We start from the raw sequence: 16,893 nt of genomic DNA, 5'->3' as shown, positions 1-16,893 counted from the left end.
GCCAGGGACAGGGAAGTGCCACCCTGGGGGAGGTGTGGGCACCCCCTGGAGAGGCTCCACCTTGATCCAAGTGCCCTCTGAGATCAACAGGATGGGCACAGGACAGGCAGTGGCAGTGCAATCTTCCCCTTCCGCCCATGGATCCCCCCCACTCCTGGGGCAAGAGGGTGGATTGCTGTCTCTGGCTCAGCCAAGCTCTGGGTGCTAGACCGAGGCTGCCATGGAGTGCCAGTAGCAATGTGGGGCGTGGGCAGGTGGACGCAGCTGTAATAATGGTGCCGCGTGTTCAGCACAGAAGCATCTCCCAAGGGGAGGAGTAGAAGCCACCTGAACTGAGTCATTTAAATCTAAACCAGATCTAGCGGCTGGATAATATATAGCAGGGCCCAATCCTGCCTGCAAGCTCTGTGGGGCAGGAATTGTTCTAGCACGATGGGGTCCCGCTCCAGGCCCGGGGCTGCCACAATACAAACATTAACAAATGCACGGGACATGACCAAGCTCCCATGTCCCTGCCGATGGCCCGGAGCTAACTCCTTCCACCTTAGATCCAAACACTCCGAGGTTGTCAATGGGGCTGTGCCTCTGAGAATCTGAGCCCGGGTAGTGGTCTGAAATCCACAGCGCCTCCCCATTCTCTGTCCTGGGCCGAGCTCAAACCCTGGATCCAGCTGCAGATGTCACAGCTGAGCAATCTCTAATGGGTCCGAGCCCCCTCCCTAGATCTAGGCACCCCCAGCTCCAGTGAGAATCCAAACCTGGATTCCAACGGGGGGGGGGGGCTCCCTCTTAATTTCAGCAATGCCCAGCGTGGATCGCAGGATCAAGGAGGCGAGGACAGATGCTGGGCTCAATCTGCCGGAAGCCCCTTTGGAAATCAGGTGCTCGGGAGCGTGTAGTGGGGTGGGAGGGGAGTGGAATTCTGCGGGGCGTTACAAACGAAGTGTCTGCTTGGCTAGGTTGTCTGGAGGACCCAGCACGTGAAACATGTGTGTTGCGTGTACCCCGCGGTGCCTGATCTGCAGAGCATACGAGTCTCTTACAGCCTGTTAGTTCAAGCTGTAGCTGCTCAGGCCTGTACTTCTGGAGGACCCCGGTTCAATCCCTGGTAGGGCTGCCTTGAGGATGCGCCTCTCAATCCCCTGTTGGCAAGGAGGCCAAGGACAGAACGGGCCATAGCGACCAACCACTCGGGAGCTTATGCTGCCATTAGGTAACTTCAGTGTCTGGACCAGGTGGAGGATCATGGGCGAGTACGTGAAAGCCGCCCCACGGTGGCACAGGAGCCAGGGGTGACCGGTCATGGCCTGCTTTCACCTGAGCAGCTGTTTGCAACGAGCACCCGCTGTCCCCCACCAGAGCGGAGGCAGATGGCTCTGTTCATCTCTTCCCCCAGGGCGCATGCCTGTCAAGCAGAGGCAAGATCACGCTCAGGCCGTTTGATCATTTCCACATTTAATTAGAAACGTATTCAAACCAGCGAACCCCTCGCTGCGTGTCAGACGCTTCCCCCGAATGCCGGCGCGCTGGAGAGACAATCGCTGTGTAGCGTTTAAAAGGCGGCAGCCGTTCAGTGGACATCTCACCGTGGGTCCCAGCTGATGGATGCTCAGCGCCCGGTAACCTGTAAAATCCCGCTACAAAGTGACACGGACCCGTGTGCCTGAGAAGAGCAAGACCCACCTTGCTGGAGAAGGTACCTTTCCATTCTGGGGTGGGACTGGAGGAGATGGGAGCTTCCGAAGAGTAGGGACCCCTGCTGGAAGAGGACTCTGGCATCTCCTGCACCGATGCCTCTTGGGAGCAGGTGGCCTAGGAGGAGCTGTGAGCTTTGCATAGCAGGTGCTTGGTGAGTCTCCAAAGCTTAGGCTCTGGGGAAGGTCCCATCTTCCACCATCCAAAGGAAGCAGGCACCTGGCTACCCCAGCCAGAGCGGAGGGGCAGTGCCATGACCCAGGCTAGGTACTAGGAGCCTGGCTGAGGCTCTGAAGCATGGCAGAAGCCAAGTGGACACCAAGTCACCCCCTGGGTAGCTGTGCAGGAGGAGAGATGCGTCCCAGCGGTGGGACGGCCAAACCCTCCCTTGTGTCGCTCTTTGTCCTCTCTCCCAAGGTCCAAACCTCTGTCTTCCGGTCCTGATTCAATAAGCAGAGTGCTGATAAGATCTGACGTTGTTTCCCTAATGACGGGCCATCTCAGCCAGATAACGTAATTACAAGATTGTCCCCTCATGGCTGCAAAGTGGAGTCTAAGCAGCTGTTAGCGTAATGGGTTGGCTTGGGAGGTTTTGTGAGATGGGGAAGAGGCTCCTATTCTCCTTGCAGACGGGAATGGGGCCTTGTGCTTCTGACACCTCCCGACACACCCACTTATACCTCCAAAGGGGGCTCCCTACCCCTCTGATGGTCTCTAGCAGCGACTAAACCTAACCGCTGAGCTGGATGCTATTTAGCACTCAGGCGGCCACACCAGCTTTAGCTAACTCCTCCCCACAGCACCCCCTGCGAGGTAGGTAGGTCAATATCATCCTCCCCATTTTACAGATGGGGAAACTGAGGCACAGAGCGGCAAAGCAACTTGCCCACGGTCACCCAGCCAGTCAGCAGCAGAGGAGAGCTCAGGTGTCGTGGCACCCAGCGCCACGCTTAGGCAGGAGACCCCAGTCCGCGCCCAGGCGGGGTTACAAGCAGCTCCCGCGCACGGCTCCCTGCTCACAATTCATTTGCTTTGATTAACTACTAGTCTAAGAAGTCGGGGGTAGGTTTGATCTGTTGTATGTGTGCTCCTGGTGGGACGTACGCAGCAAAGAGCTGAGCTCCGTTTGTGTCCTCCGGGCTCCTTGCTGGGGATGGTGGGGAGAGCCGTGCTAACGTCCCAGTCGGAGTTTCATCGGCACATGTAGAATAAATACATCGCCTCCATCCCGGGATAGGAGGAAGAGTGAAAAAGTCGGCGAGGGTTGTGGCAGCAGCCTGCAGCTAAGAGGGAAAGAGGGATGTAGCAAGTCTGTAGGAGAGAGAGAGAGGGAAGATGGCACAGGGCTAGAGGAGAGAGGGGGGATGTGACAGCACTCCCCTGGTGGAGGTGGGAGAGAGAACACGAATGGGCAGGGCTCCACCGAAGAGACACGGGCGTAGGTGGCCGCCTGTAGGCGAGGGAACAGCAGCAGTAACCTGTAGGCGAGTGACAGCCATCCATGGGCAAGAGGGAAGGTGGCGGGAGTCCAGAGGAGGGGGGAGCGTGGCCGCCAGTGGAGGAGAGAGGGAAAGAGGAAGCCGTTCGGGAGGGAAGGGAAAACAGTCCCCTGGGGAAAGAGAGAGGGTGACTGTGTCAGTGGGTGAAGGAAGAGGAGGAGCAGAGGGGGCTGTGGGGGCTGCTTAGGGAAGGTGCGGGGGGGGCTGTCTGTGGCATCCACTTGCTTTTACACCTGGCCCCCCTCTCCTCCTTGGGCAGGCGCTCGGGGTACAGAGCCAGGTCCCCGGGGGGCTCTGGGCCAGAGAGAAGGGGGATTCTGTCAGGGATCACAGCATCAGGGGCCCAGCATGCTCAGGGGGCGTCTCACTCCCAGCGACCCCCATTAGCCCAGCCCAAGAGGCAGTGGATACCGGCCCTGTCCCCACTGGGTCACCCCCACAGAGGAGAGAGGGGGCGGCCGATTCCCCACTGCTCTGACTGGGGCGAGGGCAGGAGAGAATCAGGCCCCCTGGGTTCCTGCCGCCCCCCCCCCGTAGGCCCCCGCCGGGGGGACGCACCCAGCCGTCACTGCTTCCTCTTCACCACCTGCCTCAGGTGCAGCTCGCTCTCCGCTGCCACGATGGGCTGCTCGTTCTGCCGGTGGTAGTTGATCAGGTGGCTGATGCTCTCAAACAGGACGTCCTTGGTCCTCACCTGGAGCAACATAACGGGGCAGGGGGTGGGTGTCGCTCCCCCCAGAGAGGAGGCTGGTGGGGCTAAGCGGGGTGGGGTGCCCATCCAGGACATTCGGGCTGAGTTTGGGGAGCCCAGCCCGGTCCTTACCACGCCCTCGGGATCCACCAGCAGTAGGTGCTTGGGCTGCCCGCTGTTCATGCCCGTCAGGACGTACTGCCCGGGGTTGGTGATGCTGTCCCTCACCAGGAAGTCCCCGTCCATCTGCAGCAGCTTCTCGGCGTCTCGCCGGCTCATCTTCCCGTGGTACCAGGGCTCCCGTTTCAGCTGCTCTTCCGTGGGGGCGATGGGAGCCTTCCGGGTGGGCGGGCTGGGCCACTGGTCCTCAAGGGGAGGGCTGGCCCCACCAGCCACCGTGGACTCGTGCAGCTTTAGGGCGTCTTCGAAAGGCCCTGCAAGAAGCCAGGAATATAAAGCAAGGAGGGGACAGGCCCTGGCAGCTACCCTAGCCGGGATCACATCACAGGGCCCCAGTCCCCAGACCTACTGCCAGCTGGGTCTGGGAAGAATTGCCCCGTTGCTGGACCTGGGGCCGGCTCTTTTAAAGGCCTCGAGCCAAAGCCCAGAGGCAACTCCCACTATTGTGTTCTAGTGAGGTTCTTACACCGTGCCCGTCACCGCAGCCTCTGAGCACCTTCCAGTGGGGCACTGGGTGACACGGGTAACGTCTGCCACATGGGCTGTGGTCTCTCCTCCTTTCCCCAAGGAGACGCGTGCGCAGTGCAGTGGTTTGCTGGGCTTTCCTGGGACAGAGAAGGAGTCTCCCCTCCTTGCGTCGGAGGAACCGGGCTCTGGAGCGTGGCTAAACCCCTGGAAATCACCACCTAGGCCCACCCAAAGCGACGAGGTGAAATGCCGCAAAGGGACGAACAGCCCAGCGCGACGAGCCCCGGTTCAGCAGGGGCGTGAAGCCTGGGCCTGACTGTGGGTGCGTCTACACTGCCAAAAAATGCCAACCCAACCCGCAGCCACGATCTCAACAGACCGAGGCTCACGGGGCTCAAAATAGCCCCGCAGACATTGGGCTGCAGCTGAAACCCGGTGTAGTGGGTGGGCCTCAGAGCCCGGGCTTGAGCCGTGGCTACCCCGCTATTTCTAGCCCCGTAGGGCGAGCCCGAATCAGCTGACCCGGGGTCAGAGACTCACTGCAGGGAGGGGCTGCCCCGCAGTGGAAGGACGGCCCAGTGGTTCCGTGTGAACCTAGCACTCTGGAGATCTAGGCTTGAGACCCTGGTTTCCCTCCGGAGCCCGTGGTTCTCCATCTCTCGACTTCAGTTCTCATTTGTAACAGGGGTAATAGCCCTGCCCTGCCTCTGATGGGGGGTTAGGAGGCTAACGCTGATGAGATGCTCAGCCCCTCCAGAGATGAGGGCTCCAGGCAGGGGTGAAATGGCCAGCCAGTCACCCGTTGGTGCATTACTGAAGTTGGATGCTAGTGATACCGCCACGCCCCTGTGAAAGGCAGAAGCCTGGCGTGGCTGGGTGTCTGTTCCTGTGTTTTCTGGGCATGCCAGCCGAGGGGGCGCTGGCTCAACAAATCCCCGGCCCCTCTCCCATGCTCGCCCGCGTCCAGCAGGGCACCAGGACGTGGCGGAGGGCGAGTCGCTTTTTGCATCTTGCATTCAGCGCTGCCGCGGCCCCGGCCATTCAGTCCACCGCTGCTCAGTGGTGTCACCCTCAGAAAAGATACGGAGCCCTTTTTCCTTCCTTAGCCGTCGCTTGGAGGGGGTGGGTTGGTTCGTGTCTTTCGGCTCCTGCCTGGAAACGGGAGCCGCTCACTGACAGGTTTGGAGCGACGAGCGCTGGCCAAGCCCCAGGGGCAGCGCAGGGTCTGTAGCTCCTTGGGACGATGTGAATTCTCAGCTGGATGCACTCAGGGCTGGCTCCCACTTGGACCCCAAGTCTGCAGGCTGCTGCCTCTCCCTTCAGCATAGGGGCCGGGGGCCTTGCAGGGAAGGGGCAGGAGTCCTGGGCTCTATTTGCGCAATCAGCCTCCTGACCTGTGAAATGGGGTCACACAGGCGTCCCTGCTCCTTACAGGGCTGTGGAGGGTAAATTCATTTCGGTCTGTTGAGGGATCTGAGCTCAGGAGAGAGCAGGGTACAGTAACGAATCCCTGGCTCCCTAGGCTGTCGCTCTGCTGCATATTGAGGCCGCAAGGCTAAAACAGGAGTAGAACGGGGCTTCTGATTCAAAAGCACGGGCACCTACCACTGGAGTCCCATGAGCAGTACAGAGTCTAGGACTCCTAGCTGAGCAATACAGACTACAGCCAGGAGAGGGCAGCGTTAAACACGTGCCAGATGGCGACAGCACTGTTGACAGCAGAGCCATTTGGTGAAGGCCCCAGGCGTCTCTTTGACATTGCCAGGCGCTGGCTGGCCTAACTCTCTGACCCCACACCAGCTTGTGGGGCTGGAGGACCCCGAGAAGCATTCACCTCCCCCAGGCTGGATGGCCCCGGGGGTCTTCGCATGCTACCTTTTCACAAGGCAGCCAGGCGGGTGCTGCAGCTCCCCTCACGCAGGGAAGGGAAAGTTCATCGCAGAGCCGCGAGCGGAATCTCTCTGCCCCCCAGCAGGGCATGTGTGACGTGGGCGTCGGCCTGGTGCCTGGACGGGCCAAGCACATGGCTGCTGCATGGAGCACCTGACACCAGGGGACAAAACGCCCCTCCCGGTAAAGCCCATCCCCTCTCAAATGCAGACGGGACACAGAGCCTGCTGGCGGGTGCTCCTAGCAGACAGGTCTGGCTGCAGGGTGAACCTCGAGCTGCGAGCATGCAAGCTAAGCAAGCTCAGGTCTGGCCACCTCCTGAGAGCCTGATTCCTCTCCTGCACCGGAGTGGGAGGAAAGCAGGGCCTGAGATCATGGCTTTCCGCAATCCTGACGGCTTGCTGCACCTTCCCCCCACCCTTCACGCCGAGCAAGGCCGCTGTCTTACTCATGTCAAAGAGATCCTTGGGGGGGCTCGCCTCGTGCTCCCAGCCCTCCAGGCACTGCGTGTTGACGTACATGTGCTCCTCGTAGTCACGGCATCCGAGGGGCTGGCTGTCTGCCTGGAGGTAGCCGTCGCAGGACTGGCCTGGAAGACACAACCGTGCCCTGCAGTGAGCGCCGGCAGGCTCTGTGCAAAGGAACCACAGGAGCCGGGCCTGCCACCCCAGGATCCATGAACCGCCGGCTGAGGGAGGCTAGCCCCCAGCCCTGCCCCTTCTGCCTGAGGCCTCACCTCCTCTTCCTCGACTGCCTGCTGGAGCCCAAAGCCCCCCCTCACTGCAGCCACCAGCCTCCACCCCGGCTAGCCCCCCGGAGCGCCGGGAAGGTGGGCAGCACAGCCCCAGGGCCAGCACTGGGGGACTGGAGCCGCACGCAGAGCAGAAAGTAGGAGGGGAGAGCTGGGCCTGGCTGTTTGGGGAGACACAGCCTCCCTCAGCTACGGTACCCACCGCCCATGCTAGGATCACTCCCTATGCTCTGTCCTCTGGTGTCCTGTCCAGCTGTACCAATGGGGGCCCCCACCGCTTCCCTGGGGAGGTGATTTCCACCCCACACACTCCTCCCTGCTCGGAAGCTCTCCTTGCTCTGTGCGGCCTGAACGTCCCTCTGCTGCGTTTCACCCCATTGCTTGTCCCTTTAGGATTGTCCTCTCCTTGGCCACGCACTCCTACACCGATCTCACCTTCCCCCGGGTCCTTTCACCTCCCCGGTTTGGGCCCTTTCACCCTGACCCGCTAGGGGAGGAGCAGGCGACCAAGCTTCCTACATCGTCTCTGATGGGAGCAGCTGCTGTACCATCCAGGGGAGACTCGGGGACAAGCTCATTGGTGACCAGAAACACCCCCACTCCCTGACAGTTCTCCCTGGAGTCCATGTGGTGATGGTGCAGAAGGATCAGCTGACGTGCCAGGCCGTGTGACTCATGCCAAAGAATCAGGTTTGCAAAAGGGGCGTCGCTCCAAGCAGCTGCTCCATGCATCGTTCTCAGCTAGTTTTCTCGTAACTGGGCAGCTAGGGACAGTGATGCCCATCTCCGAGGGTCCCACCACAGGCATTTGCGAGTCCTTGGGCCATGCATTCCAGTACCCGCAGGGACGCGAGTCCCTGGGTTAAATGACGCCTTCGAGCTGCAGCACGTACCGGGAGCGTCGCCGTCCCAGTGGGAGCCCGGGTGGCTGTTCTGGTCTCTTCTGGCAGGAAATCCAACCTGTGAAGCAGAAGAATCAGACCTCGGTCCATGCCCCACACATGATGCAGGAGGTTTGTTTCCCCTCCACACGTGGGCATGTGATCTGGAGACCCAGGCAGTGGACAGGGCGATGCATTAGGTGGAGGTGTGAGGACAGCTGATACCCCAGCTTTGCTCGCTGCCTCCTCAGGGCCTCCATCCCTTGCTGGCAAATGGAGAAAGTTGCTAGGCCCAGACACACAGCCTGGAGGTCACAGCTCATGGAAGTGTGCAGCAGGTCCACCCACGGAGCCCCTGCAGTGGCAGTGCAGTCTCCAAGCATGTGGGTCGGAGAGCCACAAACCCCTTCGTGCTAAACCCAGCTCTAGCCACGCTTCCACGGCTTGCGGCAAGTCACTTCACCCCCGCACGCTTCAGCTCCCTCCTCTGTGTAACGGGGTGACACAGCCTGTGAGAGATCGGGGGGTTTAGTGACTGCCAATGCAGGGGCCGTGGTGCACCTCCATCCCTCCTGTTCTTTGCCTGTTGCACACCATTGTTTAGTCTTCTGACGGCTGCAGCACGTTCATCTGGGGGTTTGCGGCCTGTGATGTTCAGAGGATCGAATGGTCCCTTCTGGCAATGAACCAATGACTCAATGGCTGGAGCTTTTGGTAAAATCCCACGCAGCCTTCAGAGGCTGTGACAGACTTTACTGCTGGACAACGGGACCCCCAAGCCCCAGAGGCTCTCCCTGTATGGGGCTCTCCCTGATGGACCAACCTCCATCCCTGACCCCAGAGGCTATTCCAGAGAAGCTCCAGGCCTGGCCCCGCACCCGGCACTCACTGCAGGAGTCCTCTATGGGGACAAGAACCAGGTTTGGTTTCCAGCTGTCAGCATCAGGGGAAAAGGCTCGATTCAACACAGGAGGTTGTGGGTGCAGCCGTGGGGTGGGGAGGTTGTAGGGCTGGGGGAATTGGGGCAGATGTGCAGCCAAGCGTGCTGACTGCAGGATTCACCTGGCTGACGTGACCGGCACAGGAGGGCTGGGAGTGCACGTGGCCCAGCAACATCCCGTGCCTGAGCCGAGAGTCGACGAGTCCCCCCAGGGGAGGCTCCTTCCCCGGGATGCTGTTGTAGTAATCGTGTTCGGCCGTCTCCTCTTCGTCGCCCCACGCGGATTCCTCGGTCCCCATTACCCTGTGCGACAGGATGCAGGAGTTAGGGAATGCGGTTAGACTCCAGAACCACAGCGACGCTACACTCCGAGCTCTGGCGTCCCGGGACCTAGCACCCCAGGCCATTGGAGCGCCCAGACCCAGAGCATCCCCACACCTAGCACCAGGGCATCAAGAGCTGTGGCATCTCATGATCGAGCACGCAGGGCATGGTAGCACCTAGCACTGAGAGCACCCTAGCACCCGTAGCTGCGACAGAACCCACAGCCAGGGCACCTCAGCCCCCAGAGCCACAGTCGTATGGCACATGCTGCAGGGCCCTGTATCTTGTGATGCAGAGACTCGTAACACCTCAATGCACCGAGCAGAGGACGGTCCCGTTCTTCCACCAACAGCCCTGCTGGGGGCTTGACGCATCTCAGGTCCTGCTCAGGTAGTGGCTGCAAAGCAGTTCCGCGAAGGCTTGGCAGTGTGAACGGCACCGTGTCCCCGAGTCTGGAGAGCACCCGGTGGGGGCAGTAGGAAGTGGCTGGGATGCCAGCGTAAGGGACGGATGAACATGGGGGTAGGAGGCTGCAAGGCCTCATTCACCTGGACAAGCTTTGGGAATATGCCTGGGAATTGCTGCCCAGGACACGGCAAGATGGTGCAGGGCCAGGCCGCCCCCAGCAGCACCAAAAGGCCCCGTGTCTCTCCCCGCCCCTACCTGTCCGGCGGCACCACCACCTTGGGGGGGCTGTGCAGATACTGCTTGAAGCGCAGCTCGAAGGCCTGTCCCACCGTGTTGATGATGCTCTGAGCCAGCCCGTCACAGCACTCCAGGATGTGGCAAGCTGCCCGGCAGGGGGAGAGACACAGACACATCAGGCCGGGCATTCGGACTGGGCCCAAGTGACATAGGGCAGCGCTTGCAGAACGGGAGCCTGGCCTCCCCGGGGCCATGTCCCAGCCGGGGGCAGCGGGAGATCAAAGGCCTTTCAGGCTGGGGTTCAGGGTCACAGAACCAGGGTGGGTCCAGAGCTGAGGTTCATTTTTTGTGAACATGGTGGAATCTGGTCTAGCGAGTCCAGCTCGGACCCAGCTCAGCTTTTCACCCACCAGGGGGGCGCCGCCACCACCCTCCTCATCCTCTTCAGTGGCAGAATGGAGCAAAACGGACAATCTGACCCCAGCTTACGTTTTATTAGCTCCCACAACCATGGATCCCTCCTGGAACATCCGTGAGCTGCTGTGCCCCTTCCCTTCCCTTCCTGCCATGGGGGTAACAGGCCCCTGTAAGGTGAAATGGGGCCAGTCTTGCCTGAGACATAATCAACTGCCCCCTAGCCTAAGGGGGTGGGACTAATAGGGTCAGGTGTTTGCATGGCCAACACCTGGGCCTCATCAAAAGGCTTGAGAGAGAAAGGTGGGGCAGGAAGCTGTGGCCCAGGCTGCAGCCGGCAGGAGAACCTCATGAAGCAGGGCTGTCCCTGGGAGAAGCTGTGGCAGATCCAGGGGGAAAGAGCCTCCAGAGTGGAAGAATCCCTGCAAGGCCACACTCCGGCGGTGAGTTCCCCTGTTACAATAAATGCACAAGAGGTGGGGGGCAGGGGGGAGCACCCTTCTCCATACTTCTGGCCAGTATGGGTCTCCTGTTTAGCCTCGATCCTGCCTTGCTTACCACCCTGTGTCCTCTCACCCCTGCCCCCCAGCTCTGCCCCGCTCACCTCTTTGGTTAATGGGATCCTTTGCCACATAGGCCACGTAGTCTGTCATGTCCTGGAGAGAAAGGGAGAGTCGGGGAAGGAAGGGGTTTGTGGCTATCGTTCCTGGGGCCCGGGATCTGGCCTGTGGGCTAAGGGCCAGAGGGGCTTGAGGCAGGGCTATGAACCTGGGTATGAAGGGGCATGAGCCACAGCCCCCCGGCTGGCAGATCCCCCTTCCCTGGGTAACATGGGTGTAGGTCCCTGGTCTGATACACTCCCTCCTTGGCTGGTGAGGGCCTGGGAGCGCTGCAGAGACAGCGAGGGTTCCCCGGTGCTGGGACTCCCCCCATTGCCCCAGGGCAATCTGCCCTCTGTCGTGCCCAGCGGGCAGCCTGTGCTGTAAGGAACCAGCTCCCTGGGGCTGACTGAGGGAGCACTGCCCTCTAGTGGCTGCAGCCCAAAGCGGAGATAAAGGACATACTACCCCTGGCAGCTGCAAGGACTCATGTAGGGGGTGGCTGGGCTTTGGGGGTGAAGGAAGCAGGGGTCCAGGCCCCAATCCTTGAGCGTGTGTGTGTAGCGGGGGAGGGGGGATGCAAATTGCCTGTTGCCTGCAGGGATGGATTCTCATTACAGGGTCAGGCTCTGTGAAGGGGGTTTGTTCTGGCAGACAAGTGCACTTGGGACATGGGGGCCAGGAAGCGGCTTGTGTCCCTCTGCAGCGCCCCCCTCTGGTCAGTCCAGGCATGGCAGGTCACTGCTTCATGGACAGGGGTAGATGCTCCTCTGGGGGAGAGCCTTGGACAAACCAACCTGCCAGAGAGGCGTTTCTCTGGCTATCTCTGGCCTTGCCCTGCTGCTTTGCTCTCTCCTCAGAGTGTAGGAGCTGTTGCGAGACCCAGCTGGAGAGGGAGAGAGGCCAGGCAGGACCCCTGAGCTCTCGGGATGGAAACAAGTTGAGGGGGAGGGGAGTTGCCTTCTTCCTCCCCAGCCTAGGGTTACCACCTTTGAAATGCAAAAACCTGGCAACCTCCCACCCACAAAGCAGGCCTGCCACAACCCCAACCACAAAGCGACTCCGCAGCATGCGCGCACACACACACACACACACCCGCCCCCTTCAACAGCCACTTATAGTATCTAGAGAGGACACCTATGACAAGATTGATAAACATGGCAGGTCTCCTCACTGTGCCTCAAACCCTCCCTCGCACACCCGTGTGGGGCGTGTGCGTGTTGGTGGGCAGACAGCTGCCGTATTTGCAACAATTTGGCTCTGTTGTCGCTTAAACCATGGAAGTGGGAACACGGCAGCATCTTTCGCCGGACTTTTAACATGAGCTGTCCCAGCGTTGTGTGAGAACACTGCAAAGCTTCAGACCCAAAAAAACCCCCACGCACAAAACCTGGCAGTTTAAATTATTTTTCTGGCAAAGCCATTAAAAAAAACCCCAGCCAGGCAGGTCAAATACCAGCCAGGTGGGAACCTTCCCCCATCCCGCTGCCGGTGCCCAGGACTGAGGCTGCAGCAGGCAGAAGCTGGTCCACTGGCAGTGTGATTGTTGCTGCCTGTTGATCATGGCCAGAAGCCAAAGAAACTGAGGCAGGGGGGAGAGAAGAGAGGGATGGAAAGGGGGTGATGTGGAGGGGGAGGAGGAGATGCAGAAGGGAGAGGGGCCACGGGGAGCTAGCGACTCTTCTATCTCTGCGTGCCGAGGGCGGCCCTTACCGTGTCTCCCCCCGAGGCGAAGGAGATGGACTGCATGTGGTGGTTGGCAATGATCTGCAGGGGACAGAGGCAGGCATTAAAGATCTTCGCGAATCGCTCAGCGCAGCGGCTCCGTAGAGTGGGGACTGACCCGTCGCCAGCCCCTGCCGAAAGTCAACGCTCTGGGAACAGTCTTGGCTTTCCGCTGCTGCTGGGGTGGGGCGGGAGCTAGGCCGGCTGTATCCACCCCACCTGGCCTAGGGTGTGTAGGCTGCGGCTCGTCGAATGGACACGCCTGCCTCCTGCTGGCGAGCGTGGTTGGTTCAGAAATGCCAGCTTCCCCTCCCTGCTCGGATTGCACCCAGAAATTCCCCTGCTCCCAGATTGTTGCCACCCTGTGTAGCCTGACCGGCTTGCCTGACAGTTTAAAGGGGACAAAACAACATGGGGGGGGGGGGGATTGCAAGAGCAAAGGATGGCCTAGTGGTTGGAGCACAGGACTGGCAGCTGGGCCCACCTGAGTTCTAATCCCTGCCCTGACCCTAGTTCCCCATCCTGTGTAACCCTGAGTTGTTCTATCCTTGTGCTCTGAGGATAAGCAAGGGTGCTGCTCACCCGCCCTCTAGAGCTAGAGATGCTGATCCGCAAGTTGGGTGGGGCCCCAATCCAGGGGCTGGGCTCACCCCTGTAAAGGGACAGGTGTTGGGGTGCCTCTCTGTCGCCCAGGAGAGGATCCTTTGCATTCGGGGGAATGACGCTGGATTTACAGCAGTGAAGCTGAGAGCAGAATTTAGCCCCGGGCCCCAGAAGCAGTGGCACAACTTAGAGCAGTCACAAGGCTGCTCTAACCTGTGCTAGGGGCTGCATGAGTCCCCACAACCACTGGCTAGGAGAGGTGCAGGCGACCTCCCCTCTGTCCCTGCCCCAACTGGTCCTAGATCTCCATGCCCCAGGGGAGCGATCGGAGCACTTGGGTGGGCACTAACCTGCCGGGTGGTGGGGATCATGAGGTTGAGCCCGTCGATGGAGATGTTGACCGTGATGCTCATGCCAGCAAAGCGCAGGTTGTTCTTGCCCAGGATGGAGAAGAGGGCTTTGTTGGGTGCCTGGGGAAGGAGAAAAGGGCTGGCAGGTCATCGCCTCATCTGGGGTAACGCTGGGTGCTGCGCTCAGCTAACCAGACAGGGCGCTGGGGGGACAGCGCAGGAAGCTTCTGCAACTCTGCTGAGCTGAACCAGCCCAGGCACAGTCAGCAAAGTGTCCAGCTTCCTGTCTGCAGACAACCACTCTGCGCAGGTCAGCAGTGCTGGGACGGGGCTCCCAGGGGGGCGTGCGCCGAAGATCCTGGGGGAGAGATCCCAGAACCTGAACCTGCCTTAATAACCCGTAGCCACGTCTGCTCAGGCTCTGCAAAGCTAAGTCAGCATCATCAGCCCTGTTTTACAGATGGGGAAACTGAGGCACAGTTACCCACCTTCTTCTTCCAGGCCCCTTTGACCCCAGGCACCGCCTCGTACAGTCTGTTGATGGCTTCCCTGCAAGCAAAGAATCAAGCAGGCTGCGGTTAATCCTCCAGCCCCTGTGGCAAGACTGGGTCAGTGGGATCTAACCTCGCCCCCCACCCCCGCTGCTAAAATGCTGCCTCCTGGGGGCTGCACCAGGGACCCTTGCAATGACAGCCGGGGCAGGGGCAGCTGGTCCGCATCACCTGCGGCTGGGAAAGAGGGGGGGGGCAGGATTGTTGTGGGGACCCTGCACTGACATCCAGCAGCCCTTTCTCTCTGGCTCTCTCCCTGCTAAGGGCTTTAATAATTAAACACCAGGGGTTTGGGGCTCAGGCTCCTCCCTCTGAGTGTCAATCGGCCAGTGCTCCCCTCCCCAAGAGACACCCCCTCCCCAGTGTCCCAGGGCCAGTGACCGGCTCGAGGAGGAGGGGGTAGCGTGGGATCAGGGTGGTGTATTTGTGCCACTGGGGCCACCGTCCCAATGGGGCACTGCCCAGCCCGGCAAGGCAAGGGCATAAAGCCATGTGACAACCATCCGTCCACACCCCTGCCCTGTGCACCCCCCTGCAGCTGCTGCACTAGGCGGCCTGGTTGCCAGGGGGAGAAGCCTCAGGCTCAGCGGCACATTGCCTGGCACTGAGCAGCCCGCCGGCCACGGCCCAGAGCTGGGGGCACTTCCCAAGGCATCCTTTGTTAGCGAGCTGAGTGAGAGCCCCCCCAAACCGGAGCCTTCCCTCCAGGATCCCGGACCACGGGGATGCTGCGCTCGGGCAGCTTTTAAGGGGCCCAGCTCAGCGTCATTGTTTGGGCGCCTGCAGCGTTTGTCCTGCTTGCTGGTCCCCCGGCCCTGGGGTAGGGTAAATATGGCGCTCGGCCGACATGCAGAAGCTACACGGAGCCGGCGGGGCCCTGAGTCCCCGCGAGAAGCTCAGCCTGCTCCCCAAGCCCATGGAATCCACGCGCCCGAGAGAGACGGCTCCCCAGGACCTGATCCCCATCCCCAGGACTTGGACGGGGGCTGCACAACGCAGCCTCCATGCGTGTCCCCCTGCGCCTTCGCCCTCCTCCTGCTCGCTTCTCCCTGCTCCCCGGCGCTGCGGGGACAGGGCCATCAATAAGCCATGACTGGCAAGCTGCGCTGAAGGCTCCTTCCCCCTCCCCTGCCTCCTATCGATCCGCCTGTGGCCGCCCTACGCTGCATCAGCAGGCGGGAGACTCTGCAGTTCTACCCCCAGCCCCAGCTTCTCTTGCTACCTGTCTGGTTTGCAGACAGCCGCTGCAGCAGAACCTGCCTCCCACGTACCTTCCCCGTGTGCTCCGGGCCGGTGCCTTTATTTGGAAGGCACATGGGGATTTCTCAGCTGGGGTGTCTGGGGGAGCTGAGGGGCAGGGAAGGGGAGCCAGCCCTGAAGACGGGAGACCTGCCATCTCCCCCAGACCAGGACAACAGTGTCAGCTTCCATGCCCTCCCCCGCCATGCTGTCTGGCACCCATGTCTGGCCCACCCCTGCCCTGTGTTCACCCTGAGCCATTCAGTCCTTGACCTCTGTGCTGAGACTCCCCATCAGGGGACCCCACAGTGTGGAGGGGTCGTGCCCACCTGTCCGGATCTGCGAGCATCACAGAACACTAGTGAGCTGCCTGGTTTGAGGGTGGCTGTACATCGCCTGCTTCTAAACACGGACCAGCTGGAGGGCAGAGAGAGCCAGGTCAGACCGGCTGTACCTTAGGGCCCGTGTTGTGTGCTATGGCACGGTGTGGGCACGAGGGGTTAGACAGGGGGTTCCTTGAGGCCCGTGCTGTGTGCCATGACATGGTGTGGGTGCCAGCGGTCAGACAGGCCGTTGGCTGGACTGCAAGCTCTGTGCTGCGCTTGAGGTGGCAGGTGGAGACGAACCCATCCCACAGGCTTTCTCAGCCTTGAATCTCTGGAAAGCTGGTGCATTCATCTGGAAATCAGGGGGAACCCCAGAAAGTCCAGGGCAGGGAGCCCGGAGGTGCTTACCTGGTAACCTGCGTCCGGGTGTTAAAGTCAAGAGATCTCATGGAGCGCAGCACTTCAATGCAGCCCATGTACTGGAAGAGAAAGGGGTTGAGATCAGCCAGGCTGCCGTGCCCTGCTCAGATCCCCAGGTCAGGGGGGAATGGGAGCTCGCTCACCCCGAGCAGCTTACAGAATTCACAAACTCCTCTCGGAGCCCTGGCGGCCTGCGGCTCAGCACGGGTCACTAGCGGGAAGGGAGGCGAGAGGGTACTTGGCATAGCGAGTTCAGTCTCTCTGCATCCCCTCACCTAACTGCAGGGGGCAGCAGAGAGATGCTCCCAGGGGTGAGGAATGGAGCAGGGGCCCAGGAGTTCCCCCCCCAAGGCTAAGGGTACGTCTACACTGCAGTGAAGGGCCCGCGGCACCGGGTCGGGCAGTGTAGACGTACCCTTGGGTGGGGCAGACGGTCGGTCTTGGGCTGGAGCCCGGGCTCTGGAATCCAGCGAGGGGTGCAGAGAGAGGGCATCTCTGCGGCTTTGTGTCTCTGAGCACATTTCATGTACGGACTCCCACCCTTTAGCTCAGCTGGGGGGCACGTCAGAACTCTCTGGGGAGGCCAGAAAAGCAGCCCCTGGGCTGACCAGAGCCCGGGACCCGCCGGTGGGTTGCAGCTGGGGCCAGCCTGGAAGGAAGGAGGTGGGATGCTGAGCCTGGCTGCTGCCAAGGTCCCTTTGT

General features: G+C 60.9%; 1 protein-coding gene across 7 annotated transcripts in view; it reads right to left on the bottom strand.

Moving 5' to 3' along the window:
- Positions 1 to 1,435: 1,435 nt before the first annotated feature.
- Positions 1,436 to 16,893, bottom strand: part of SHC2 (SHC adaptor protein 2) — a 30,610-nt gene continuing 15,152 nt past the window's right edge. For 3 of the 7 annotated variants that reach the window (XM_044998511.1, XM_044998513.1, XM_044998507.1), the window contains 12 exons: positions 16,180 to 16,250; positions 14,144 to 14,204; positions 13,656 to 13,775; positions 12,691 to 12,744; positions 10,983 to 11,034; positions 9,983 to 10,109; positions 9,118 to 9,298; positions 8,068 to 8,134; positions 6,872 to 7,012; positions 4,018 to 4,319; positions 3,785 to 3,888; positions 1,436 to 2,978 (listed from right to left, as the gene is read on the bottom strand). In XM_044998511.1, the coding sequence (XP_044854446.1) occupies positions 2,867 to 2,978; positions 3,785 to 3,888; positions 4,018 to 4,319; positions 6,872 to 7,012; positions 8,068 to 8,134; positions 9,118 to 9,298; positions 9,983 to 10,109; positions 10,983 to 11,034; positions 12,691 to 12,744; positions 13,656 to 13,775; positions 14,144 to 14,204; positions 16,180 to 16,250 (1,392 nt within the window). In that variant the 3' untranslated portion in view covers positions 1,436 to 2,866. The other 4 variants (XM_044998508.1, XM_044998509.1, XM_044998510.1 and 1 more) reach the window with 4 other exon arrangements.

This window comes from Mauremys mutica, chromosome 24, assembly GCF_020497125.1.
Source record: "Mauremys mutica isolate MM-2020 ecotype Southern chromosome 24, ASM2049712v1, whole genome shotgun sequence".
NCBI classification, from domain to species: Eukaryota; Metazoa; Chordata; order Testudines; family Geoemydidae; genus Mauremys; species Mauremys mutica.
This window is presented reverse-complemented; position numbering and strand designations above follow the sequence as displayed.